Below are 27,047 nucleotides of genomic sequence, written 5' to 3' on the forward strand. Positions count from 1 at the left end.
GGTCTTGGGGAAGCTGAGTCCCTGCATGAAACCGAAGAGTCACGGGACCAAGAGGGGCCTCCTGCAATGTGCAGCCAAGTACCTGAAGCACCAAACCTTAGATGTATAAAGGCATCTCAGGCACAGCCCTGGAAAAAGGCCAAGTTCAGGCATCTCTCTGGTAGGTGGTGGTGAACCCCAGCATTCCCCAGCAGCACAGTGCCAGGGTTCCTCATACAATCTGTGGGGAGACAGTCCGTATATGCCCCTCAAGGGGAAACATCTCTCTGAGTCTGTCCACTGACTGCAGAGCAAACACAAGTACTCCGCGAGAGCCCAGGCCCCCATAGCCCAACTGACACCTACACTGTGCCCGTGGTTGTGGGACTGAGTCCTGCACTGTACGCCTTGGTCCAGCTGGCACAGGAGCTCTGTTGCAGAGCAGAGGAGAGCCCTATGGTCTGTTTTCTAACATCTATTCATCTCTTGCTCAAAGGTAAGAGACCATTAATGACTAAGTCTTGCTCACATCACATCAAAGATTTCTGGGACTACTCAGTCTACTACTATCTATGTATGCATTTGTCTATAAAGGTATCTTAGCTTTCCTTTGCAACGCTTAGTGATTGTCTCCTGTTAGCTTAATGGACAAGATGCTGATGTTGACATTTACAATAAATGTATATGATTTCAGTTCTATTCCACCCTGCCTTTTTATTTTAGCAGTAGCATTCAATATATACAATTGCATAACACAATCCTTTTTACGTGTCTCCAAACAGAATTCTCTACACTATATATTTCAAGGTCCCTTTTTTCAGTGTACTAAGCAATAAAAAAAAAGGAAGAAATGTAGCTTATTTTTTCCCCACAGATGAAATCATAGTGTGATAACAAGAATAGCTGTGCAGCCTGTTTGCCTTGGAGGCAGCCGTCAGTGCAGCGGTGCTGGCCAGGACACATACTGCTGCTCATTTCTACAGCAGCCCGGAGACACGTGCTGCACCACAGGGAACACCACCAAGGGCAGGTGGGACGAACTTGTGTGGGATGAACAATATTCATCACACCCACTCGGTGTAAAAGAAGGTGAACAGTGGGAATATCCCTGTCTGCAGAAGGGAAGCTGTACTCACTGGGCTCTGTCCTGCAGCTGCTACAGAGCTGCACACACACAACCATTCCTGCCTCCACACCTCCTGATGTGTGTGGTTTTGCTTTGTCTTCTTGGTGCCCTCAATATGGCACTTAGGTGATGCACTGGCAGGAGATGTCACTGTCTGGTCCTTCTTCAGAGGTGACTGTCACTAGGACCCCATTGCTGATCTCAGGCACTGCGACACTCCAGCCCTGTCCCCCACACACTCGCTGAAAATGAGTGTCTTCCCAGAGGATATCTGAGACAGCAGGAGGGACTGTAGATGTGTGCTTGCATGCATGCAGGTGTGTGTATCCCTGTGCAGGTACACAAACATGAGACTATCTTTCCATATAAATCCCTGAATAAACTAGACACATGGCAAACTCCAAGCCTCTGTCACTTTGACTCTCCAGTTTTAATTGGGCTATTGCCTATTTAGATGCTAAGCAGTGCAGGACTGGAACATCTTCTGCAAAAATGTCTAGCACTCTGTTGGCATAACTGTGGAATAATAAACATGTTAATGTCCTAAATTCTAAAGAGATTGTCACATGGATATCAAATATTAACTAGAATGAATACATTAAGTCAGCCAAGTGCTTTCTGTTTTTAATACACCTAGTTCAATCCAGACAACATATTTTTGTTCCTTTTCCTGTATAATTTAATTAAACACAACAAGCTAATATTACTTAAACAGATTTTATTGCACTGGCAAACAAGAAGATAAAAATTGATTTTTCAAGGAAGGCTACCCTTTATGATTTGTGATGGCTAAAACCAAATCAAGGCAATTATACATTGAATTTGCTATCTCTGCAATTATAAAGCTGGCACATAGCTGGTTTGATGGACATTTAGCATAGCCAGAATTTTGTTATGGGTAATAAATCATTCCTCTTAACAGGCGGCAGAAGCAGTAAGATCCCTTAAACAAACTTAATTGTTATTACATTGATCATAATTGCCATTATTATTGTGATGCCTATATATCACATTATTGGATGTGTCCATGTTAATGGAGCCATGCCACTTTGCCCTGGGGGTAATGTAAACAAACGAAACAAAAGTGTTACTGACAGATGTCTTAAAATACAAGCAGGGAGAAGGTAGGGGAGGCTATGGATGTGTATCTGAGGGCAGGAGAGGTGCTGGGATACTCTGATGGGCATCTCCAGGTGAGGGTGCAGCGAGGGACTGAGCCATCAGGTGATGCCTGAGGTTGGCCACATGGGCGAGAGGGACCTGGATCTGCCAGAGGGACAGGTTACTGGAAAGTAACCACCAGCATGTAAATATGTGTCAAGAAACTTGGTGGTCACTTCTTCTTCCATGTGAGCAACCTGGTATCTGCCCTCTCTCTAGGTTGACTGTGACCTCCCTTAGAATTTTGGTCAAAAATTTGGTCTTGATGCTACTTCTGAAGATCATTTGTGAATTGGGGTGTGTCCTCCCATTTTACAGTAACTTTATAGATTGGCATTTGGTTTCATCATACCACTGAAATGAAAGAGGAATCTTCTGAATGTGCTGAGAAGTTTGTCTCTGAAGGGAGATTCAGCTTTTTGACTCCCAAAGAGAGGACAGGTTCCCTCCTACTCAAACAGGCCAGGTCTCAGCCATGCCACTGCTAATGAGAGTTACAGATTCTTTATTTGCTCCCTCTTAGTGAAAACTTTGTCCAGCCTTGCCAAATTTCTTGATGGGTATCTATAAAATTTCATTTGTCAAATACTTCTGTTCCCTCATGGAAGCAGAAAAATTCTTCCATTTCTGGCGTGATCAAAACTTTCATATATGAACCTTGCACCTGCTGATCTACAATGAATTACAAAGTCTTTGCTCCATTACGTTCTTACTAGAAATTTTGGGACAGTATCTGTGGAGAGCAACCAATGAACCAATCAAAGAAAATTTTAAAAAAATGATGATTGATCTGAGGAAAATGCCTTTGCAGTATCTGTCCAGCAGTAGCTGCTGCATTGCACTGCTTAACATCTCTGTGGGCCCTGTGTGAATCCTGTAGCTACCTTGCTGGTGTTGGACCTGCCTGATTTCAAGAACTTCATGAGGAAGGTGCAGGCTTCTCATCCCTTCAACCATGCAGGAAAGGTAATTTAGAAACATCTAATAGTATTATCTCTCCTATTCAAGCAATTTGAAAATGAAAATGGTTAACTCAGAGACAAGGTGATTAATTCAGAGAAAAGCATGCCTACTTCCCAGGCAGTTTGCAATTATTTCAGTTTATTCCACAGTTACTTCGCCATAGGTCTAGCCACTGCACATGCACAGCAGCCACACAGGATCTATGGAAGTGCCGTTCCAGACTGCCTCTACCAAGAACAAATATTCACATGTTTAGAGCAAATGCTGCAAATACATTTCTAGCACAGAGTACTCATCCAAGAGTGTCACAGTCTCTGGATGTCAGAATCGTTATTCACTAATCTATTTTTTTTTTTTCCTGATGAAACAAAGTTTCATGGAAAAATGCAGACACCCTGAGTCCAAAATATATCATCTGGCACACCTCAGTACTGACAGATTGAAGCTATGGCTCTAATAAACTCTGCCTAGATCCCTACTAGATTGCCTTGGATGGTTAATGTGATGCTTTCAGGGTCTACTCCTGAAACATAACCCCAGAAAGAACAAGCACCCCCGGACAACTGATGAAGCCAGAACTGGGTGGCTGTGGTGCTAAGACCAAGCAGTATAGAGATCCTCACATTGTCCTCACACCAGATATTAGAGCTCCCAAGCTCCCTGTTGTGGAAATGAAAGCCAAACCCTAACAAGAGGTCAAAAAATGAAGTTACTGTGACTTAGCAACGCACCTGAGAATGGTATGACCATTGTTTCTTGCAAAGAACATGATCCTTAACTAAAAGTAGATCCTTCAGTTTGAAGTGGAAAATAAATTATGGATCACAGAAAATGAAATTTTGGCTGATTGTGAAAGAGGAATTAAAAACTCATGGAGGGACAGGTTTCCACTGGTTCCTTTGCTGATCTTCAAGAACAGCATGAAAACATTTTGATTTGTGTTTTGTTCTGTCCCTTGCATGAGTGAAGGCCGCAATAACGCTGGAGTCTGTTACTCATCACTGCTTTTCACACAGCTCCTAATGCATTGCCAAATCTCCCAAGCCAACCACCCAATCTGGAGGCTGCCATCGTCACAAGAGCCACTCCTGACCCTAACTCTGCTTTCTTCCTCTGAATGAAGTATAAAATCAAGGCCATCAAAGTCAGTTGCTTACTACAGATATCAAGAATATAAACAAAATTAGAAAATAAATTCATCTTTACTTGATGCTTGGCACACAACCTAATTATGCATCTCTTTGAGGACAAGAGGTAAATAAAGAGATCTTTTATTTTTAATGGACATTTAAAAGCTCTTCAAGAGGAGTATTAGAATGCCTGGAGCTATTTTTTTGGCTTAAAATTTTGAAATATTTATGTGTAACTAACAAAATTCTTATCCAACCATGACTTACAAACATACTCTAATTGCGGGTTGTGGTGGTAGTGTGTGTTTCAAAACAAGGGCATGCAACTATCTCAGATCTTCCCAGGGAAGCATGTTCTTCCACCCCCCAAAACCAAAATTTGCTGTATTTGTCACAGCAGTGGCTGTGAGAAAGCCACTGAGGACAGGGGGAGAAGCCAAGAGGTTCCCTGCACTTTCTTCCTTGTGTCTTGCAGGGACTGAAGCAGGGCAGCCCATGCTGTCTGGGAGCAGAGCAGGGGCTCTGCAGCAGTCTAACATTTGCTGCCAGTTTGGCTGCAAAGCTGTTGAGAGACCCTTCTGGTCTGTCCCCAGCTGTGGCTGCCCCAGGACACCTGCATTCACTGGTGAAAACCTGTAGCTAATGACAGGATAGCAGTATTTTGTGTCTTACCTAAATGAACCCTTTTGAGTATAAGGACACTGATTTGCATTGGATGGTGTTGTGACCTGTAGAGTAAAACACTGAAGGTGCAGCCAGGTTCAGAACTCAAAAGCAGTGACATGTCTCTAGAGTTGCCCGGCACTAGTTACTGCTCCAAAAGGAGAGATGGAGAGGTCAGGCAGGACCACCAGGCAGCTTGTCCCCCTGTCCCAGCACTGCCTTTGCCAGCAGCTCTGTGAAACATCCCTATTTCAGCTGTATCATGGCGCAAGCTGCCTGTGCTGCCCATAGTTTCCCGTTCGCTTGCCTCCCTATCCCCCACCGCCTCCAGAGTCAGTGAGTTATTTCCATCAGGATTAGTCTGGCATTGCTGGACCTATTGCAAATAAGACAGGAACCTACAGCAGGCAATTTCCTTCAGTTCACAAACCCTGACCCCTTCCTTGGGCAAACTGACTATGAGTGAGTGCCCTGCAGGTCCCATAGCAGTCACTTTATAGACTCTTCTTCATAATTCTTGCAAGTAAAGGAGGACCTCTTGATCCTTACTGCTCTGTTTTCCTGTTATTAGTAGCCTCCAGTACCAAAGCTCATGTATTTCTACTTTAAAAGCAGTTTAGAAAGCCCTAAATGATGACAGAGTCTTCTTCATTTTTTCCTCCCAAGTAAACAGCATGTTTTGTTTGTTTTGCAAGAAAATGTTTTCAATTCATATCCCTAAACTGTTCAGGGTTTGATGAGTACAAAACAGATGTTTTCCAGGATACAGAATTAAAATATTGAGTTGTTCTGACTGCTCTGTTGTCCAGCAAGAGCAAAGACAACTTGCTCAATACAGGAAACCTAGCCAAGCTGTAATAGTGATGAGAGAGGAGTGGCACTTTTCTAAGGACTATTATTGGGCCAAATTCTAACATATTTTGCAAATGTTGGGAAAGTAGTAGCCCTGAAAGCCAGAAGGTCAGTCTTGCTGATGAATCCTGGCTTCTTACCACTGTGCCACCACCAGGCACAAACAATAGATATATTTCTCCTTAACTCATTCTCATAGTTGTGAAAATAAACCATTTTCAGCTCAGCCTGAGAGAAGCACTTGAAATGTTAGCCCAAATGTCTGTTTTAGAGACAAAGGTGGGAAGTGCTAGTCAACTTATAACTAGTGCAGCCAATTTTTCCTTTAACACAAGAGGTCATTAGCATTTGGACAAGGTAAGCTACATCACACTGGGTGCTGTATTGTCCATTCACAGGACAGAAATGTTACTCTGAAAAATACACACAAGCACATACATATCTCAGAGATTTGAATGGGAAGAAAAGGTTTTCATTGTCCATCCTAAATTTTGCAGGATGCAGCTCTGTGCGTTTACATGTCTGGAAGGTGTATATTGTATATCCGTCCAAAAGTAACCCACACTCAGGTATGGAGACAAACATGCACACTGGTTACTGCTGACATGTCTTTCCCCATGTTGGTGGACACAAAGTGCTGGGACACCACTGAGTACTGCAGTGCTGTTCCAACTGTTCAGGGCATTTGTGTGACTGCCCCATTCCCAGCTGATCTGATTGTGTCTACCTGCTGGGATCTGTCCTGAGCAGTTTTCCCCCATGACAAAGACTGCATCACAAGGCAATGCTGCAAGTCTGGAAACCCTTCCATGCCCATGTAGAGCACAGGACAGGCTACCCCAGCACAACCCTTTCCCTTACCTGTTCCCACCTTTGGGGTCCTCAGCCTAGAAAGGATCCCTTCCCCTCACATGTTGTGTAGATCTGTAGTCCTAATTTGAAATTTCAGAGGCAGAACTTGTGAACCAGATTCTGCTTTTCAGCTGTTTGGGCAAGCTGTACTGGCAGAAAGGCATTAACCGTTTCCAGGGCCTCAGTGCAGCTTGGCTACGACAGTCCTCAGCAAAAACACATCAGCTCTGGGTGTACTAGAGATATGAAAGTGGATTTTTTTTTTTTCTCCCTCTTTATGTCCAAAAGAATTTACCCTCCAGAATTTGTCACTTTGGGGTGTTCTCCTTTAGATGGCACTGTTATCACTTTCAAGAGGGACTGCTGCCAGCCACTTTGCTGAACAGGGCTGAAACTGGGCGAGAACTGTCATTACTACTTGGCTAACATGCCAGATAGGGTCAGGAATGACCAGCTGATAGGGAGCTGTTCATGATATTTGCTCTAAAAAGTCTTCATGGTATCATCTTCATGGTATCACTCCAGCTCCCCTCAGTCAGTTGTTCACTTTGGAGTATCCCTCACAGCACAAAGTTTGTATTGACATGATGAACATCCAATGTAAGGGACAAACTCAATCTACTCCTCTTCAGAATAAGTTTGACGTGGTCCCCAAAGTCAGCACGGGTCATGTGTGCATATCTGAAGGCCTTATCTAATTAATCTGCTAATTAAATAATAATTAGAAGCCACGCGGTCCACAGGCATTGCAATCATTATTTTTTATAACTAGCTAAATGCTTGTGTCAGAACCATTGGGTTTTGTTCTGTTTTGTTTTTTTTTTTCCCACTGCACCAGTCATCATGTGCTTCTATTGCTGAGGCTTTTCCCCAAGATAGCAAATTAGTTTAGCTGTCATTTAATGGGTCTGTATTAAGTACTGCTACATGTTGTGTACTCCTCAATGCCTATTAAATGCATCTTGCCTATTAAGAGCATTTTGAACTGAGAAAGAGAGATGATTCCAGGATACTATTCAGCAGTGGTCTGGAACAGCCAGAAAACAAATCCAATCAAGCCTAAAGAAAACGGTTGTGCAACCTTAAGGTTGTTACAGCAAGTGCTTAAAATTGGAAATCACTCAAAGAAACTGCTGGTGTGGGCTAACAATCTTTACTACATATTGACAGTCTCTTCAGCTAAACATGCCTGTTGGGCCACTTGCACTGGTGCTTTCCCCAACTTTGGAGAGAAAACAGTAACACTGTGAGCAAGATGAGAGAGCCACAGCCATGGCGACGCTCCTGCCTGTGTGCAGAACATTGGTCTTTGGGTTGCTTTTAAGACTCAGTCCAGTCCTCAATGCTTGGGAGCTCATTTTCTAACAGAATTCAGCTCCAGTTCAGAGAGAAATCTATGTTTTGGATATTATTTTGTTGTGATGTAAGGAGAGGGAGAAATACCAAAATCAGTCTATGGGTGACTGTCAGCCCAAAGAGGTTCCCTAGCACCAAAGTAGAATTGGTCCCTCTGTTAAGCAAAGCAGAATCACCAGTTGGACAAATCAACCCCGAACTTCTCTGCAATAAGGCCCCACCTTGTTCCTGAGTTAGTATTATTCCCTTGTCAAACTACACTTCTACTCAGACCTCAACCATTTTGCCTGCAGGCTTCTCAGAAACAAACACACACAATGATTATTATTATTTTTATAATGGGAAAAGTTTCTTTTGCCGAGCTGCCCTAACCCAAAGCCAGCCAATGCAATTTTGCTAAAGCTTTCAGACAATAATGTAATATCAGAAAATGTCAAGAGATTGTATTTTTGAATGACACTCAAAAACTTGGAAGTCTGTGTCTATGTTGCAAGATAACACACTGCGCAATTACACAATTGCCCGAGTAGTCCCAGATCATCCCACTACAAGTAGGCTCTCAAGCACCAAATTGAAAAGTGCAGCAGCCTTAGGCCTCCTTGAAGGCCTTAGTCAAGACAGGCAGGTACCTCAAGCAGAAATTTAGATCTTTGGTGCTGTAAATAGTCTTCCAAAGTGCTCACCTGCCTCCACTCACTAAAAATTGAGTCTAAAGTAACCATACTTCTCATGTATATAACATATCTAAGTGCCTAATGGATAAGTGTTGGGCTGATGTTGATTGAGTAGCTTATCACCCAGCAAAGCCAGGGATGTCTTTGTCTGGGAGAGGTCCATGTTACATAGCTCCCTGTAGCTAGCAGCATGACACAAATGTCTTGGACTGCACTGAATGATGATGTGCAGATGTATATATAATACATAGTCCGGGGCAACAAGGCAAGTCCAGAAGGGACTGACATGCAGGCTGAACACAGGTGAGTCCAGTATTGGATGGGAAAAGATCTACATCTAATACTGCACAGGCCTGAAGGCATTTAAATTCCACAGGTGTATTATTTTTTTTACCTCCAAGCCCTCAGAGGAGTATTAGTGCAAACTCCCAGCTGGTCTGAGTGAAGAGGAGCTGGGAATATGAGGCACAGCTGTGTCCAGCCAGGACTTGAAGAGGACTATTAAATAAAGTCCCTTGAGGTGTTCAATTTAGGGGGCACTCTCAGGACAGATCTAATGTGCACAAACATGTAGAGTCATCTCAGAGCTCAGCTGCAGCAGCTGTTCTCATTTAAAACATATCCAGAGGATATGAAGGAGATATGCCCAAGCCTCCAGAATTCCTTCATCAATTTGTGAATTAGGCATGAGAAGAAAAATCTCTCCCCAGTGGACAACGAATATAGACAAAGCTGAGCAGACACTGCTCTGTCCTTTTTTTTGTTTCACTCTACTTTAATCAAGGACACTTCACAGTCAGCTCAAAAAAAAAAAAAGAAAAAAATAATCTTTACAAATGCCCATCAAGCCCAGAAATGTCAAGACTACAGAAAAACTAGAGGGGGAAAATCCCCTGGGAAGGTACTTAAAATATTTAGTACTTTTTAAAAGTTCCTTGTTTTTTTCAGTTCAGTCAAGTTCCTCCCAGCAAGATCAGTTCCTACTTTGGAAAAAGTGTGAGACACAGTATTTGTTCAAAGATAACCTTTCCCACTAAAAAAAAAAACAAACAGCAAAAGAATAAAGTTTTCCAGAATTTGTAAAGACTGTTTCTGCTGAGTTCTGTTTTTTTTGGTTTCTTTTCTCCCATTTAATACTGAAAGTTTATTCTTGTCTCTTCCGAAAAAAAGGCAAACAGGCAACTAAGATTATTATCCAAACCTTGAGTCCTACTGCTGGCCATCATCTGCCTGTTTCACAAAGTAGTCAGGGCACCAGCTTAACCTGGGATAGTACAAAATGCGTGGGCATCAGGGGAGCCAGGTCTGGATCTCAGACCCTGGCTAGATTTCCCAGATCATTAAATGGTTTTTGAAACAAGCAATACCTACAGGTCCTTCATCGTTACTGTGGTCATCTTTTAAACTTTACTCATTTTGTCTCAGGTTTAGTGAATAATTAAGCTTCTCTAATACTGACATTTTCTTTATGTTCTTTATACCTGCTGAATGTAACCTCCTAAATGCTGAGATAATGTTATTCTAACATCTTCAGGAATTGGGACCTCTGTAACAGGGACCTCTCTGCCTGATCTGTGGTGAACAGGAACAGTAGATAAGTGCTGCAAGAAAGAAAATCTTCTCTTTCATCCAACACCTTTGGCTAACTAAATGCACGTGTGGTTTTTATATTTGTTCACAAGCATCAATATCTCAGTTACACTTCTCATTCCAGCTGTAGCAGTCAGAGACTGAGGCTTCTAAGTTTCTGCATCTGCTTTCCTGTAAAAAACATCCTGAAATACCTTCATGCTTGTGACAAATGCTTCAGTCACAATTCTTTCTCTTCCAAGTTCCTGAGCTTTGATTTTCAAAGTACTTACATGCTTTTCTTGCAAGAACAAACTTTCAACGACTGTGGAATAAATTTGGGCAAGTGACTGGTGTAAAGGCAAAGTATCTTTCCAATAGTGAAAAATACACATTGCACTCACCTGTCTGAAAAAGTGCTGTGTTGTTATAGCAAAGACGTCAAAGCCACAGATGGCCCTTTTAAGCTCATCTTGAATACTGCTTAATTGCCGGGACTGCTCATCGCACTTTTCCTTCAGTTTCTGAACGAACTGTTTTTCAGCGTCTCTACTCTCTCCTGGTTTGGGGGAGAATCCATTCTTTGGGGTGCTTGGCCTTTGCTTGGGATGTCCTACAAAGAAGAGACAAGAAGAAAAGATTATCAGGGTCAGTTACTTCATATGTATGGGCATGACCTTGATGTGTTTCTAAAGACTTCGGGACTCAGGTCTACAAAAGAAAAAAAAAGTCTGTAGCATTCACTCAGATCTGTAATGACTTTCAAAAAAAGCAAGAGCACAGCAAATTGTGCTTCCCTAGGCACCAAAGCTCAATGCTTTGTACAGTCATCTCACCTCAGCCTCCGAGCCTGAAGGTCTGCTGTGAGTTGAGGAGAGCTCTCCTACGAGTGTCTTGCTGAGGACTGAGGTTGTTAAAGGAAGGTTTCATCTCACATGTTAGGCATCTGCCTGCACCTTGATGTGTGATGACGGACTCTCTTGAATAGCAATGAGAGAAATGGGCATTTACAGGCTGAGATTCACCTTATCATGTTGTAGATGTGGGAAGCAGTTGGATGACATTTACACTCTTTGGCCACCTGAACCCCGAGCTTGGGGACTTGACAGTGGTACCAGATTTCCTTTGCCATTGCAAATTTCCTTTTGCCTCCAAATGGGACAATGTGGGACTGGAGCTGCTCTTCCCTGAATGCAAACACAGCATGGGTTGCTTGCTATTGAGGTATCACTATTTCTTTTTATCAACAATATTGCTGTCTGCCCTGCCAGTTCCCTTTGCTCTCCCATTTATGACACTTCTAAAGCTGCAACACAAACCAGATACATATAGAAATGCCACCAGGTATCACGTAATGATGACTGGTTACAGCACTGGCTGTTCATGTCTGCTCTCTGTGCACCATTGGTCACAACAGAATCACTGAATGGTCTGCCTGCAGAAACAGGTCCAGACAGACTCTGGCTCCGCTGATGTGCTCCAAGTTGGCTTGAAGCAAGCCTGATCCTGTATAAAGGTGTGAAACCACTGATGTAGCATGTCTGAGGGTTGAACTAGATGACCTTTAAAGGTCCCTTTCAACCCAAACAAATCTATGATTTTATAGTTAGCCCAAATACAGTGTCATACTCATATGAATGGCACAAGAACTAAAGCTTACTCACGATAAGCCACTTAAGGGAAGTGAGACTTTCACTCTAAGTTCATGTCCTACTTGAGTCAACCATCAATTTCTCTGGAAATACTCAGTGACAAGGATGAAGCAGGACGTACCCCTTCTAGTAGTGTCACTTTGCTCAGGCCACTGCTTGGACAATCTGTTTTGTCTTTATCTTCTTAGCTTTCTGAGAACAATCCTCTGCAAACATTTATGGTTGGCTGGGCCACACCTCAGCACAGGTTACTGATTCTTTTTGCCACTCTCAGTCTCTCCTCAGCTGATGCCTTTTAGCTCATTCCTGAATACTGGCCAGGAATATCTGGTTCTCTTCCTCAGCTTCTCCCACTACTCTCAAGCTTTTAGCCTAAGAGCTAGAGTTGGTATGAAAGAGGGACAAAATAGAGGCAGTCACCTTGTTCGCATGTGTTTCTAGAGATGGTCTGGATACACATGAAAAATGAACATTTTGATGTTAGCAGAAAGGGTTGCATATACAAGGATCCTGGTTTTGTTTTAAACAAGACCAGTTCTCTTTTAATGAATTTCTCTTTCAGCTAAGTTCTTCTAAGTAATTGCACTTTTCTGAATCTGGCTACATGTTTTTGAAACAGTTGCTCCGGAGCTGTTAACAGTAGCAATGGTATGCAGATGAACCACAGGTTTAGACTTATTGCTATGTCAGCCAAGGTTACTGATAAATTTTGTAAGTCCCTTAAGTGAGAGGGGCATATTTGCAAAGAGAGGCGGACAGAACACGTGACTAAAATTGACCAACTAAGTATTCCATCCCATTCATGTCATACACCCTATAAAAACATGAGATCATGAGGGTCTCGCTCTCTTTGACCTTGGCTGGCGTCTGAAGAAAACCCTGCCATTTCTGCTGGTGATCCTAGGCCTAGCTCCAGGCCCTGCATCCCTGAATCCAGTTCCAGTTTACTGCAGATTCCAGCCCAGGGCTTTTGGATACCTGCCCTGCAGGCACTGGAGCAATGCCACTGTGAAATTCAAGATTGGTTTTGCATTTTTTTTTTTTTCTATTTATTAGTAGCATTAGTAAAGCATTTTTAACTTTCCAATTCACAAGTCTCTCTCCCTTTTACACCTATTACCTTTCCTTAGTGGGGAGGGCAGGGGGTTAACAGAGAACATCTGCCACAGTTTATTGTCACCCTGCAGTAAATAGTGACAACAAGAATGTGAAAAAAAAATGATATCTTGTAGTTTTATAGTCTCATAGTATACAGTTTTTGAAAATGAATACACAAACAATGCCTCCAACCAGTTTTCAGCAATGAACAGAAGAGAGGATAGTATTCTGCCATGGACACTATCTACCCCTTTCCTAAAAACTAGAAGAATCCTTCCTCAGAGAAGCATCTGTTGTACGAGTTTCAGCCAATTTGTGAAGCAGAGCACTGTTCCAGAGGTGATTTTGTCAGATGTGCTTTAGATATTTTAGCTCTTTAAAACTGTGGCCTGGGTGTGCAAATGGATCCTCAGGGCAATTTTGTTAGATCAGGCCTGGAAGAAGTATGGCTTTACCAGAGCAATACGCCATGAGCATATTCCTGCTTTTTTAGATCCTCAGCTTGTATGGAGCCACTGGGAGCATATTTTCTAACCTACTTGACTATGTTCTGGCTCCAGGCTAAGCTTATGGGGAGCCATCTCCAGCAGAGATGTGCCCTCTTGTCTCCAAGTATCTCACGCTGCAGCTGCAAAGCACAAAACAAACTTTGAAACTCATAGAGCCTAAGACTTGCATTTGCAAAGAGGAATACCAGGTTTCACAAAATGTCAAGACTAACTTCATGATGTTGCAAGACCCAAATAATACAATAAAGGATGTTAGAAAGGACTTTCTGTAATTAAGAGAGCTCAAGCAGCATAACTATTGCCCTCTCTCCATCTTCATGTCAGTTAAAGCCTGTACAATTTTTTGTGCAGGAATGATATTTTCTTACAGATTCTGTCATTCATTCAAAGGGGCTTTTGACTGGGCAGTGGGTATTATCACAAAATTAAAAAAAATCATAAAAGCAACAACCATAAATATCTGTCCTTTTAGTATAAAAATCCTGGGTTGTTTAGACAGCATGGTGACGTTACAATAGAAGGCATAGGGAGAAGTGTAGGGAGAAGCCCTTGAAATCGGTCCAGTTTTAATTAAAACAGAAACCCATCAGATTGTTTGGTCTTATATCTTTGTAGCTTTCCTGTTCACTGGAACATTTGAAGTGCACATCTCTATGTTGTCCTTGTCAGTATTATAAGCTGTCCTTGTAAATTAAACTGTGCTATTTTCCTCAGGGATAAATCTGAATTTCTTGGTTCATTTGGGTCTGAAAAGCAGCTTACCAAGCTTATTCTGCCATTGATGCCTCTCTTCTGTTGCTCTGTGCAAAACAAGGTATGTATTAATGATGCTGGCCCTGATCCTGAATGTCCCTTTTGCTGATGGTGGGTCCAGGGGGGAAGACCCCCTGTACACTGAAATCACTGAACCTCTTTGATCCACTTCAAAACTCCCAGGTCTTTTTTATCTACCTGAATGTTTGAACTAACAGACATAACAAGTATATACTCATAATTAACAGACTTCATGAGGATTTAGATGGGGAATACAATTTCTTTGTCTTTTAACTCCCCAATTCCCAACATTTTGGTAAGGAAAGTGAGAAAATTACTTCAAAAAGATTGATAACAAGCAATCTGTAGAGTGACAGATGTCAGAAGCAGGTTGCACCATCCTGCAATGGGGTGGAAGGAGAACACCTGCATCTATGCACATCTGCTCCTATACACAGATTTAAGGAATGGTATTACATCAATAGATAAAACTGAGATTCCCTACAAGACTGCATCTCAAAACACCCTTGCAAGTTTTCAAGAGGATGGATCCAAATTGTAAAGATAAGATTCAAGGCTAAAAAAAAAATTGTATGACAGTCAAAAATGAGCACTGATTAGAAGGAATTGCATGTTAGGAGGCCAGTAGCATGGAAAACGACCTAGAAATGGCACTCAGAAATTTTAGAGCCTGTTCCATGGCCACATGTAGCTGTGGTGGAGTTAACTGGGGGATATATGCTCCCCTACCACAAACTATAAATGCTGCATGAGTTTGTGATCCTGACAGAGGAAGGTCTGTGTTACTGCCCCTTAGCCCCAGCTACACTCACTCCTTGTCCTGTTTAATGGTTGCTTTGGTTATTTTGTGAAATTGTTAAATAGGTGAAAAAAAAATGTTTGCTGCTATTGATGTTGTTGTTACTTCAAAGAATGCTAAAGGCTACTCTAAAAACATAAGTGAAGGTGAAGTTTATTTTCCTATTTGATCCTTACAGTGATAAACAATTTCAGGTTGCCATAATTTCAGACAACCAAGCTTAAGAAATCTTAAATCAGTCTGATGGAGAGAGGGCAGTTACTTAACCTCTCATAAGAATGAAGGAGCCTTTGAGGCCTCATGAGTTGGATATGCCAAAAATTTAAGCCAGGCGAATCATTAAGTCACCCATGGAAATGCAGGCCTCCTTAAGACAATACAAATACACAGGAAAATATACCCGTGTTTCATTTTACTTTCTAATTCTAGTGGAAGCTGTGCTGTAATGTGCTGGTACAGCCACAATCACTGTTGGTGTTTAAAATGGACTCCTACCATTATAAACGCCGGGGAGCTGCGGGTCTGGAACTCTCAGCAATAAAATTTTATTTGGATCTCTCTTGTTGATCTCACCAGGTACAAAACAGCCTGAAAATTACACGACTCAGAGGACAGAGATAAGATAAACTTTTTACCCTAGTATCTTAGTAAGAAGAAAAATTCTGAGTCCTGTTGGCACCTTGGAAGATAAAATTTAACCTTCCATTTTCTCCATTTTGTTGGTTGGGAAGGAGAAGAATAGGGCCTGAGTTCAGTAAACATGAAGAGGCTATTGATGCAAGTTATAGGAGCCAAAGTGCTGTTCTACATGTTTTATAGTTTACCATAAAATGAAGTAACATGCCCCACAATTATAACTCAAGTATCACATAGCTGTAAAGATGACATTTAAATTATTTAAGTCAAGTCTGAAAAATGAGGTAACAGAACAGAAGATAAACCATAAGCACAATGAAAACAGTGGGACTATGCCCACTCATTTCAGAAGCATTTAGAACAGCCAAAGGCCAGTCTTTCAAAAGCCTTTAGGTACCTTATATATTTGTTAATGTACACCTAGTAGACATAGATGGAAATAAGTTCTTTTCATTTCAGTAAAAACAAAGGTATTCTTTAGAAATGCTAAAACCATGTGTTCGTACCAATATTGAGGGGTAAGTTGACAATGGCCCAATAGCAATCTGAAGGTTATTTCTATAGATAATGCCTTTTTCAATTATGCATAGAAATAAGGCAGGAAATTTAGTGTCTCTGCACAACAGTAAGAGTAGATTCCAAGTAATATATTTTCATGACAGTTAATTGTCTGAGGTATCTTCTACTTCACTATATCTGTCTGTTCCCCTTTTATATAAGAAAATTATAATAATGAAAAAAATATTCCTGTAGCCTTAAACATGTAATAGCAACAACTCTTTGTTTTGCAGGAGAGATGATTGCACAGTTGTAACAAAGAGAACGTAAGTTTATTCATCTCACGCATTGGGATGATAAAGCCTGCTGTACTCACAGCCAGTTTAACGAACCTTGGATGCAATCAATCTTCACTTAACAATAGCAGGTCTCAGATTTTAATGTGTTAACAAGAGATGCAAAGTGATCAAGTTTAAATCTTCCCTGAAATAGTGCTTTCGGGTTCATAAATACCTGGTGAATGGAGCTTGGTGGCTGTTACTGCTGATCTCTTAGGGGATGAGACAGATGGTCTGTTAGCATCCTGATCTTTTTGCACTTCTTTCTTCTGACCTGTTTTAGGGAAAAGAAAAAAAAAAGAAGATAGAAAGAAACCCGTTTTATAATTTTGTTTGCAATTGTGCAGAACTATGTTGCTAAGATACATATCAGAATGGCAAACTCTAAGTATTTCACAATACACATCCTGGGCTTCACACAGAATGATGCTACACAGTACTTCTGTGCTGGATGCCAACTTGCCACTTGTGCAAGCATGACTGTGTGCATGTGGCTGAGCTGACATACGCAGCACTAAAGAAGTCAAAAAAAGGTCTTACACACTATCTTGATTCTCCAGCCATCTGCAAAGTGACAAATACCATTAAGGCACAAACAGCTACACAGGTAGCCCACACTATCTGTTCTGGGGTCTGTGTTCTGTCTCTTTACCTTGCTGTGCATCCTCAGCCAAGCATCCTCTGGGCTGGAGGAAGAGCTAAATAGGACTGTGCAAAGCTGACTTAAGTTACCTGCAGGGCCTTGCTCTATCAACTAGGTCAGGAAACTGCCTTGTCTGGTGAGCAGCTTTCCCCAGAGGGAAAAAGCCAAGAGACAGGCTTCTGAAGAACCAGAAGCAGGCAGAATGTGTCAGGGTTGTGCTGGATGTGGTGCCCCAGACTGAAGAGGGCGTCTCTGCCTATGCAGTAAGTCAGGCAGGGCCAGAGAGGTGCAGCACATTCAGGGCCAATGCAGGACACATCAGGGTCATGCCATTGCTTTGCTGTCCACAAGGCTGCACCAACACTTGGTTCATGCTCATCTATGACCCAGGCAAGTATCAAGCCTATTCCCCTCTCCTCTCCTCTCCTCTCCTCTCCTCTCCTCTCCTCTCCTCTCCTCTCCTCTCCTCTCCTCTCCTCTCCTCTCCTCTCCAGTTTGTAACCCTCCAGGTTATACCTGACCTCTGCATTTATCCTTTGTTTCTGCAGCTGCTAATTCTCCCTACTGACACCATGATGTCCCAGAGCTCTTGGTTTATAACATTGTGAAACTCTGTGCTAGCCTTTCCTCTTCCTTTAACTTTGTAGTGTCTGTTATTAATCCTCCCGCCACTAGAGTTCTTTGGTTAGGGGCTCAGGATGCTCTGTCAGTTGTCCAAGCTCTGCAGTCACTGACTGCCTCTTGTACGAGGAAGATACAGTTTCATCTGAAAGCCAGAGAGGCCACCCAAGCTCAGCTCACCCCTCCTGCCCACCCACAAGTACCACCAAAATAGCTGCAGGGATTGTGCTGAGTGCAGCAACAGTGAAGCCCTGTCGTGTTGCTTAGCCCACAGTCATAGCCATGGATTTCATGCAGAAAACACTCACCAAAGAAGTAAGAAGGAAGAGCAAGGAAAGCCAAATCCCTTAGACATTAGTGTATTCTCCTGTTTGCTTTCCTTTTTTATACATTAGTGTTTGTTGGGGGGCTGTATTTCAGCCTATAACACTCAAAATGAGATTATAAACATGTTGTTGACCATATTTCAAAGAGACTACAGCAAATAGAGTCCAAATCAGCACACTGGCAATGTGCCCATGAATAGCATTAAAATGAATTAAGAAGTAAATTAGTATCATAGTAAAGTTTCTGCGTTTCTTGGCTTAATGCAGGTGTGTTTCAAGTTTGGAGCACTTATCAGCAGACTTAAGGCAAACCACTTGTCATAAAGTAAAAACAATGTTTGCCTTATTAACTTTTGGTTCTTTCATGAGTACATTTATGGACGTCTTGTAGGTAAATGTCCCACAGTATTTGTCCCCTGAAGGATTTGAAGCCGGCAAACAAAATCATATTTTTTTGGTGATGCTTAAAGACAGTGCCAGTCCAAAATCTAACACTATCTTCCATTTTGCTTAATACAAATGTGATCTGGCTATTTCAATAGTGGAGAAAAGCGATAATTTTATGTGAGGATCTTAATCTTCAGGGACACTTACTGGATGACTAGCTTTTCGCCCTCTCCAAAGCCACAGCTAGTCACAGTTGCAGTATCAGGCTTATTTTTGACACATAATTCCCCCTTCGACTTCTGTCTGCATCCGGACTTGTAAGCAGTGAGCTGAGGATGCAGCATTTGCCACGCACCAGAAGCCAAGCTTCACATTTTCTAGCACTGCCTCTCAGCATTTGCTTGCAGACTGTTTCTGCAAAGACCACATGCACAAGCACAAGTCCTATGTCCAGCGATTTGTGGAGATGGCACAGGAGAAGGTCTAATACCCTCTTTGACTCTTCCCACTGTCCACAGGCAAATGACAGCATCAGTTGTCAAGGGCTGGTAAAACTGAACTCTTCATACCTTTACTTTGTCCAGTTTGTCTACTGTTTATAAATTGGACATGTTGAGGCTATAACTGTCATTTGTGATTAATACTTTTCACAGTGAAGGGACTGAGGATATAAATTTCCCGTTTCTGCTACCTACTACTCTATATTTACTAGATAGCAGAACATAAAATAAGTTTATGGTGCCAATTCATTACTAAGGATGAAGGGAAAGCAACTTGGGAGCTGTGAGACAAAATCAGAGCTTGTTTTACAAGGTATAGTTTATATAGTTACAGGTTCAAGCATTACTTTTTCATGACAACAAGGCCTTGGTTTTCCTGTGTTTTTCAAAATAAAAATGATGATGCACAAATGGGTCATATCAAGATCCTCTGTAAATTTCTCTATGGCAAATGTCAAACACAGACAGTGGCAGGGAGCGTTTTCCTTACACTTTCAGCAGAAACAAGAGGAAAATAAATACTTAACTATGTGTGTTTTTGAAAAGTTTTCAATGAGGAACACCTGGGGAATTAGTTCAGCCACTTAAGCACCAAGTGAGGAACAATTCCCCAATTAAAGGTCAGTTCAAAGAAAAGAGAGCAAAGAAGCCCAGTCAGCACCATGGTTCTGCAGAGGGCGAGGGGAGGTCTAGGGATGGCAGCCGGTGCAGATGGCAGCACCCATCAGGGACAGCTGCATGGGGCACAACGGGCCCAGAAGGTGGGAGACCAGCAGAGTGAGCCTGACGCAGGTTGTAAGCAAACATGCAAATAGATATCTTGGCAAGGACAGAAGAGTAGTATTTAATAACAAGGGAGGGAAGCGAAGATAACCACCCCCCCACCCCCCTTCAGTTACAAGATTAGGGCTCCTGAAATCTGGTAGGGGTGGCAATATGGCAACTGGGGAAGCAAGGAGGGGTTGTGCAGTGAGGGAAGAGCCCGGGCACAGCACAGTTCTGCTGGGAAGGGGCAGAGGAGAGGGGCAAGTGGAGCTAGCAACAATTCAGCTTCTCCTTCATAAGCAGAAAGGTCTTGGTGGCCTTCCTCAGCAGGGAGGGATTTAGGAATCAGGCAGCAGGCAAAAGAAAGGACAGTCTGCAGGAGCAAACTGTTATCGTTCTGCTAAGCTCATCACCCACAGGGAAATTTTAGGGGAAGAGCCATCCCTGGCATCAGGCCTCAAATAAGAGCTTGTGCTGAATGTTTTCCTGGAAATGGGGTTTGTTCTTTCTCTTCTCTTCTCTTCTCTTATGAAACAACATCTGCTAGATGGTTAAAAGAAAAACACTTAGGAAACATGTTGATTTCAAGAGAAGTTCCCACTGGGAAAATTCATTTCTAAATGACAAGACTCTGGGCTCTGAAGTTGTCATTTCACAGAAATCTAAAATTTCAGGTTTACAAAAATCTGTAGGGGAGCGTTGGCGTGATGATAAGCATAATGCTGTACCACAGGGTATGGCACAGTGGGAGGTTATACAGTTTGGTCTTTTCTACCTCGGAGTGTACCAGCATCAACTCAAAAGCTCTAATGTACGCAAAAAGTTTGACGATCCACTGTAACTCAGGAAATAAGACAAACATTTAAGCCCTTATTATGGGCTTGAACACCTATAAAACCTCAAATAATATTTGGACTGTCATATGTATTGTGAAATGTCAAAAGGTGCTATGCATACAATAAAAAGATGCAAAATACAATTATAAAATGAAATTAAGAACCATACTTGCATATTTTTTCAAACCAGCACACTGTTTTAATTTTCTGAATTTGTCTTTTAAAAAGTATATTAACTCTGACCTGGAACAAAATTTACTTCAGCCTCTTAGTGTTATTGTCCACAGGCTGGAAATACGGAACTCTAGTTAGCTCTGTGCTAAATGCCCGTACATTACCTTTATTGCTGCTGGCTGCATAATCAAGGCTCTTACCACTGAGCCTCCCAGTGAAAGGCTCCTGGCAGAGCAGGAACCACCACTGATACCCCCAGGCTTCCAGGAACAGCTGCCAAGGCTCTGTCCACCCCCTTCACCACAGGAGCTCATGGAGTGAGAATTTGACTTTCCACTAGCCAGGAATCAAAGCCACAAACTGTTAATTTTTATAGGAATTTACATTCCATTTAAGGTTACAGATGTCCCAACCTTTCCTCTCTTTAAAAAGCTATACTTATATAGAAATGGATATTTCAGGCCATAAGACAACGGTGAGAATAAATACTTGTTCATGTTTTCTACTGGTGTGGTTAACAGCATTTGCTTTTGAAAAATTGATCCAAATGCGCAGTTCTGTAAAGGTATTTACATTTCCTAATTAACACACACAGCCTGCTTCAAAACGAGCAGAAGGAGCAAAGGCAAAAATCATTAGAAATACAAGGCAAAACACTCAAGATGTTAAATCATTCAGCAATCACTTGGAATAACAGCAGACAAAGCCACTTCTCCATTCCCCTATCATTACTGAATGCTGACCTAGGAACTCGAGTTATATACTTCTTATTTGAGACATTTTCTCAAGAGCTGCTACAGAGTCAGAACTTATATTTGCCTGGACCTTTCTGACTCTTCAAAGCCAGGACAGTGGGATAGGCTTCGATTTGCTTTCACACTTCAAACTGAAAACTTGCTAACAAATTATGCAAATTCTAACATGCCGTAGACATTATTAACAATGCAATGGGACTGGCTGCGTTCAGCTGGATTTCAGCTGTTCTCAGGTGTATTTTATAAATTCACCAATGCAGTCTGCAAGTTTATAAAAACCCCAAGGAAGCGTTTTCAGTCACTCGCACGCACACAGAGCTGCTTGGAGCTTTCTTCTGCCTTTCCCCCTGATACCACAGTCGTGTCCTTGGTGAGTAATGACACATCCGTGCATGTACTGTTTGAGAGAAAATGAGCAAAGCTGGAAAGATGATGGATTCTGTAGAATAACAGCAGTCTAATTTTCCCTGGAGACTCTCTGCTTCCTTGATCTATGAGACACTGAAAGACTGTGAATAAGTAAGTAGGTGCAGAAGAGAGACCATGTATTTGTTGAAGAAGAAACTGCTAATGCTTTTCCCTTTGTGCTTTTCCCTTTGCATTTGTTTCAACTTTAAAGTCAATCTGATAAGAAAAAAAGAAGGACAAGGACTATTTCATTGACTTGTCTGAAACTGATAGTTTTCTTTCTATATTAAAAAGTCTCTTTATCTAGTACTAAAAAAAAAACAAACAAAAAAACCACAACCCCAAACTAACCAACCAACCAACAAACAAACAAAAACTAAAGGAAAAAAATAAACCTTACAAAATGAACCATTCTGAACTGAATAGAAAATATCAGGGTAACTCAGAACATCCAATGTAAGTTGCAGAGTTAAAACAACTACTCCTTCTCTTCCTGTCATTCACCATGGATCCCGTGGCATTTTATCATCGCTTCCTCCCAGAGTTGTGCTATGGCATGTTTCAGAGTGGATCTGAAGAGAGGCTGGAAGGCTTGCAGTTGAACACCTCCCTTTCACCTGCAGTGTAGTGCTGCATATCCCTATATTCAATACAGGAACAATATCAATGTAACTCGCTGTGGATTTACTATTCAGCTTTTGATTGAAAGTGTTTGTAAAGGGGAACAAAGCACCAGCGGACTCTTCTCTCTCCCTCTCTGCAAGCACACTGGTGCTCATTCCCCCCCACACCTCAGCTGACCTTCGTTCATCTCTCTCCCTCCTGCTGATGTTGTGTTGTCTGGATTTTGCAGAAGCTGATTAAAAGAGGCACATTTGACACTGCAAGCTTGCTAGTGAGAGCTGTGATAACACCAGCCTCCCATTTTTCATCTTGACTGATTGTATTTAACAGCCTGCCTGTTACATACGATTTACTGGTACTTGTAAAAGCACAGGAATTGACTGGGTTAGTTTTTTGAACAATGCTTTTGATTTTAATTTAGTGGACTAAGTAGAAACAAGCTGCTCAAATGAATTCTTTATTGCTACTGTGATGGCATACAAATTATGAGAAGTTTCAAAACATGGCAGAGTTTAGAGGTACCAAGCTGGATTTTCTGTGGGTTTCTGTGTTCTAAGGGAAGGATGTGGCTGAACAAGACCAGAGAGGGATGATACCACAGAGGAAGCTGTATTACATGAAGAGAATGAAAACTTCTCAGAGCTGGTCAGGTGTAAACCACTTCTCAAATTCTTACATTCAATGACTGAGCCATTCTTTCTTTTTCTTTCTTTTTCTTTCTTCTTTTTTTTTTTTTTTTTTTTTTTTTCTTTTCTTTTTTTCCTTGAATTGCATACAAGTCCTGTTGCCTTTGTGGTAGCCATGCACTCAGCTCCCCAGTGCAGACCTACCCTTTGGCTAGACATTTCTGCTCATGAGTTACTCCTCCTGAATGTGCAAGAGAGGCCACAACACATGTGTAACAATGGCAGCATGTGGGCCCAAGATGTTCATGGTGCACAGAATTGCACATTACCTATGTGGAGAGGGACCTCTGAAGTCCTGTGGTCCAGTCTCCTGCTCAGAGTGGGTTGCACTAGAGCAGGTTGTGCAGGGCTTTGTCCAGCTCAGTTATAGGTATCTTCAATGATGGAGGTTTCACCACCTCTCTAGAAAATCTGCTCTAGTGTTTGACCAGTTTCACAGGTGATCAAATGCCAACCACCTTCACAGGTGACAATTTCCTGTGTTCTAACTTGTGTTTGGAGTATCTTGTCCTATCACTGTACACCTCTGGGAAATGTCTGGTTTTGTTTTCTGTCTTTCCATTCAGTAACTGGAGACTGTGATAAGATCTCCCTTTGCCTTCTCTGAACAAGCCCAGAAATCCCAGCCTCTCCTCCTGACCTGTCCTGTTATGTGCCCCAGTCCCTTGACTATCTTGGTGGCCCTCTGCTGCTCTCACTCCAGTATGTCACATTGTTCTTGTCCTGGCATTCCCCAAACTGGACACACTTGTGAGTGGCCACACTGATGCTGCAAGCCACACTCTTGCAGTATGCATCTGGTCTTTCTTGCTGCAAGGGCACACTATAGACTCAGGTTCAACTTGCTGTCTAGCTTGACCTGCAAACAAGGCCTTTTGACAGAGCTGCTTCCCAGACAGGTGGCTCCAGCCTCTCCTGTTACATGACATTATTCCTCCAAGGGGCAAGACTTTGCATTTGCCTTTTTGAAGTCTGAGTTCCCTCCAGAAATAGAAGGCTAGAGCAGATGAAACCAACACTCCTGGCCAGGAAATGACCTAGGTCTAAAGCAACTTAATTATAACCAACTGATTGCAGCCAGTACTGCTTCTGGATCTACGCAGGTACACCTGCATGGTGCTGTACTTGGCGACTCTCCAGACCCATCACCACCAGCTCAGGAATCACTGCCTGTCTGAGTCCTCTCTCCATGCACAACACAGACCCGTTCTTCTTGGGTTACGAACTGCTGTGGTGTGTTATGCTGAGGGTTTTTTAATGCATCCTGAAGGGCTCACCAGATACACCACTAACTGCACCATGTCAAACTGAAGGGTTTTGTCCAAATTATGACAGAATTGAATCCTGGTTTGATTTAGGACCTGAATGGTGAGCATTAATCTAAGGGGTTTGTAAAACAAATCCCCTGTGAGGATAGGAAGTGGTCAATCTGCTGTCTCTGAACATTGCCTTCTGCAGATACTCCCACATTTTTAGAGAAGTTTGAAACAGAAAATTCAGTATATATCTGCCTCAAAGATTACATATTTTTATCAACATCTGTGGAAAGTGGAAGCTTATATGTCTTTACAGAGGTGGATCTTAGCTGCAAAGTTTCTGACAGAGAGCTGCTCTCATCTGTCTTTAAACAAAATATGAAACAATAATAGAAATGGTAAGTATCAGTTAGGTTAGCACTGTATTTCTCAAAGCAGCTAATGTGTTTAAGGGAGTTAAAAGGACTTGTCTCAGTTTTTCTATTCAAGCATGCTTTTTCCTCCCCATTTTCTATGTGTTGACAGGTATGCAAATATGGAAGGGGTCTAAAAACACACAAAAAGGGCTGTACAACACACCGGAATCTAATTAAATGTGTTCTTTTCATAGACTAGTCAAAAAGCAATCAGTTGATGTCTTCAAAACAATTTGCATGACAATGATCTTGCACTGTTGTTATCCCATGCCATAGTTTTTTGGGTTTTTTTTTAATCATCTGAATCACTGCACAGCAGCAGCAACAGGAGTCCATTTTCATTAATTAAATATGATTTATACCCTGTAACCCAATTTATTTGACAAACACTGTTGAGAAGTCTGAGAAGTCTTTTTTTTTTTTTTTTTTTAAAATAAGAATTTACAGCACAGGTGGTCTTCTCAGGTAACATCTAATACATGAAAGCTTTCATGTGACTTTTATTGGTTATTTTCCAATCATTAATATAGGTAGATATGCTCATTTCTGAATTAATTTCCTATTCATACATAATTAAAATCATGTATATCTCTGAAATACAAATGCAATTCTTACATCATCTGATATCCCACTCTTTCAGAAATGTTCTCTATGTTAAAATGACTGCCTTCTTTTTTCTGAAATACTTTCTTCATGATCCAGCTGCAAGTAAGAGGTAAGCAACAAGCATGTTCAAAAGGCTGAGGCTGTCCTTCCTAGGAAGGGGCTGTCTGATGAGCCACCTTCCCTTCTATCTTCCAAGGCTACCCTGGCAAACTAGAGCTGGATGTCTTATACATTTTTTAAAAAACTGGTGATGCTGCTAACCAGGAACATGACAAAACGTGATAAAAACAAATCCATGTCCAGCTAAGACTTTACGAGATGCATTGTTGACGCTCTGAGTCTTCCCTTAAATGATCCTTAAAACCCTTCTCAAAACTTGCATCTGGATTGCTTGTAACTGCATTACATGTGAGAACAAAGACTACCTTAAATACTAGGGCACCCCAAATGGTTACTGGATATTAGACAATCCGTAGTTTCATTCGTTCAAGAATATACTAAGTAAATTGTCTTTTCTATTGTTCTGTCTTCCTACAGCATGGATGCTCTTCTGTTCTTTGGTATGTCTGTGCACGCAATTGCCATTATGTAATAGTTTGAAAGACTATTAGAAATTTATTCATTCCACTGTTTTCAAGACATTTTGTCCCTTCAGTTTGAAGCACTGGTGAAAGTTTCTTTGGTGTTTCTGTTGCAGTGACGAGGTTGGCTGCTTCCCCAAGCATGAAATTAATTATCTTTATGACATGTCAGTAACAGTGACCCAAGGTGTGTGGATTCATTTTTAATATATCTTCAAACATTTTTTAAACATTGATTTTATCTCTCTGCTCCCTTATTGTTATCCATCTCCTGCCCTGTCATGTCCAGTAATAATGCCAGACTTATACAGCATAGACTGGTGGCCTGTGTCAGTGATTGTTCTTTCCACTTTGGAATGGCACTACAAGTAGACATTTTACCATGTCTGTACACGCAGACTTTAAACTTTTACATCCTCCACATGCTGCAGGACATACTTTTGGAGAGTGGCCTTTTCAGCACATCTATGCACTTTCTCTGCCATATTTAAAATATAGTATCTGACACAATTTTAAAGGGTTTCGTTAGATGCTTTTGTTTGCCCGGTATTAGAAAGCCCAAAGCAATATGAACACTTCACTGCCCTTTCTACACTTGCTTCATTGGATCTGTAGCATCTGCCTACTGATTTAATAAAGAGTTCAATTTTAAAAATACGGGTTTATGCTTCATCATTTAAAAGATGTGTAAAACTGTCCAAAGGGTACTTCAACAGGAGATTTGACATTCTGTAGGGCTCCCTATCACATTGGGATCTATAGGCAGTGTTCATATATTATTGCACAACAGGCAGGATTGGACTTGCTAAAACCCCTTGTCTTTATCTTTGCATT

At 41.7% G+C, this 27,047-nt stretch overlaps 1 protein-coding gene across 1 annotated transcript in view; it reads right to left on the reverse strand.

Annotated features, from left to right (window-relative positions):
- The window catches only part of MTUS2 (microtubule associated scaffold protein 2), a 319,109-nt gene that overhangs the window by 42,919 nt on the left and 249,143 nt on the right, over positions 1 to 27,047 (reverse strand). The window contains exons 8-9 of the mRNA XM_082074597.1: positions 16,805 to 16,903; positions 10,730 to 10,938 (exon numbers count right to left, since the gene is read on the reverse strand). Of these exons, the coding sequence (XP_081930723.1) occupies positions 10,730 to 10,938; positions 16,805 to 16,903 (308 nt within the window). The remainder of the gene's footprint in view (positions 1 to 10,729; positions 10,939 to 16,804; positions 16,904 to 27,047) is intronic.

This window comes from Streptopelia decaocto, assembly GCF_964273445.1.
Source record: "Streptopelia decaocto genome assembly, chromosome: 1".
Taxonomy (NCBI): Eukaryota; Metazoa; Chordata; class Aves; order Columbiformes; family Columbidae; genus Streptopelia; species Streptopelia decaocto.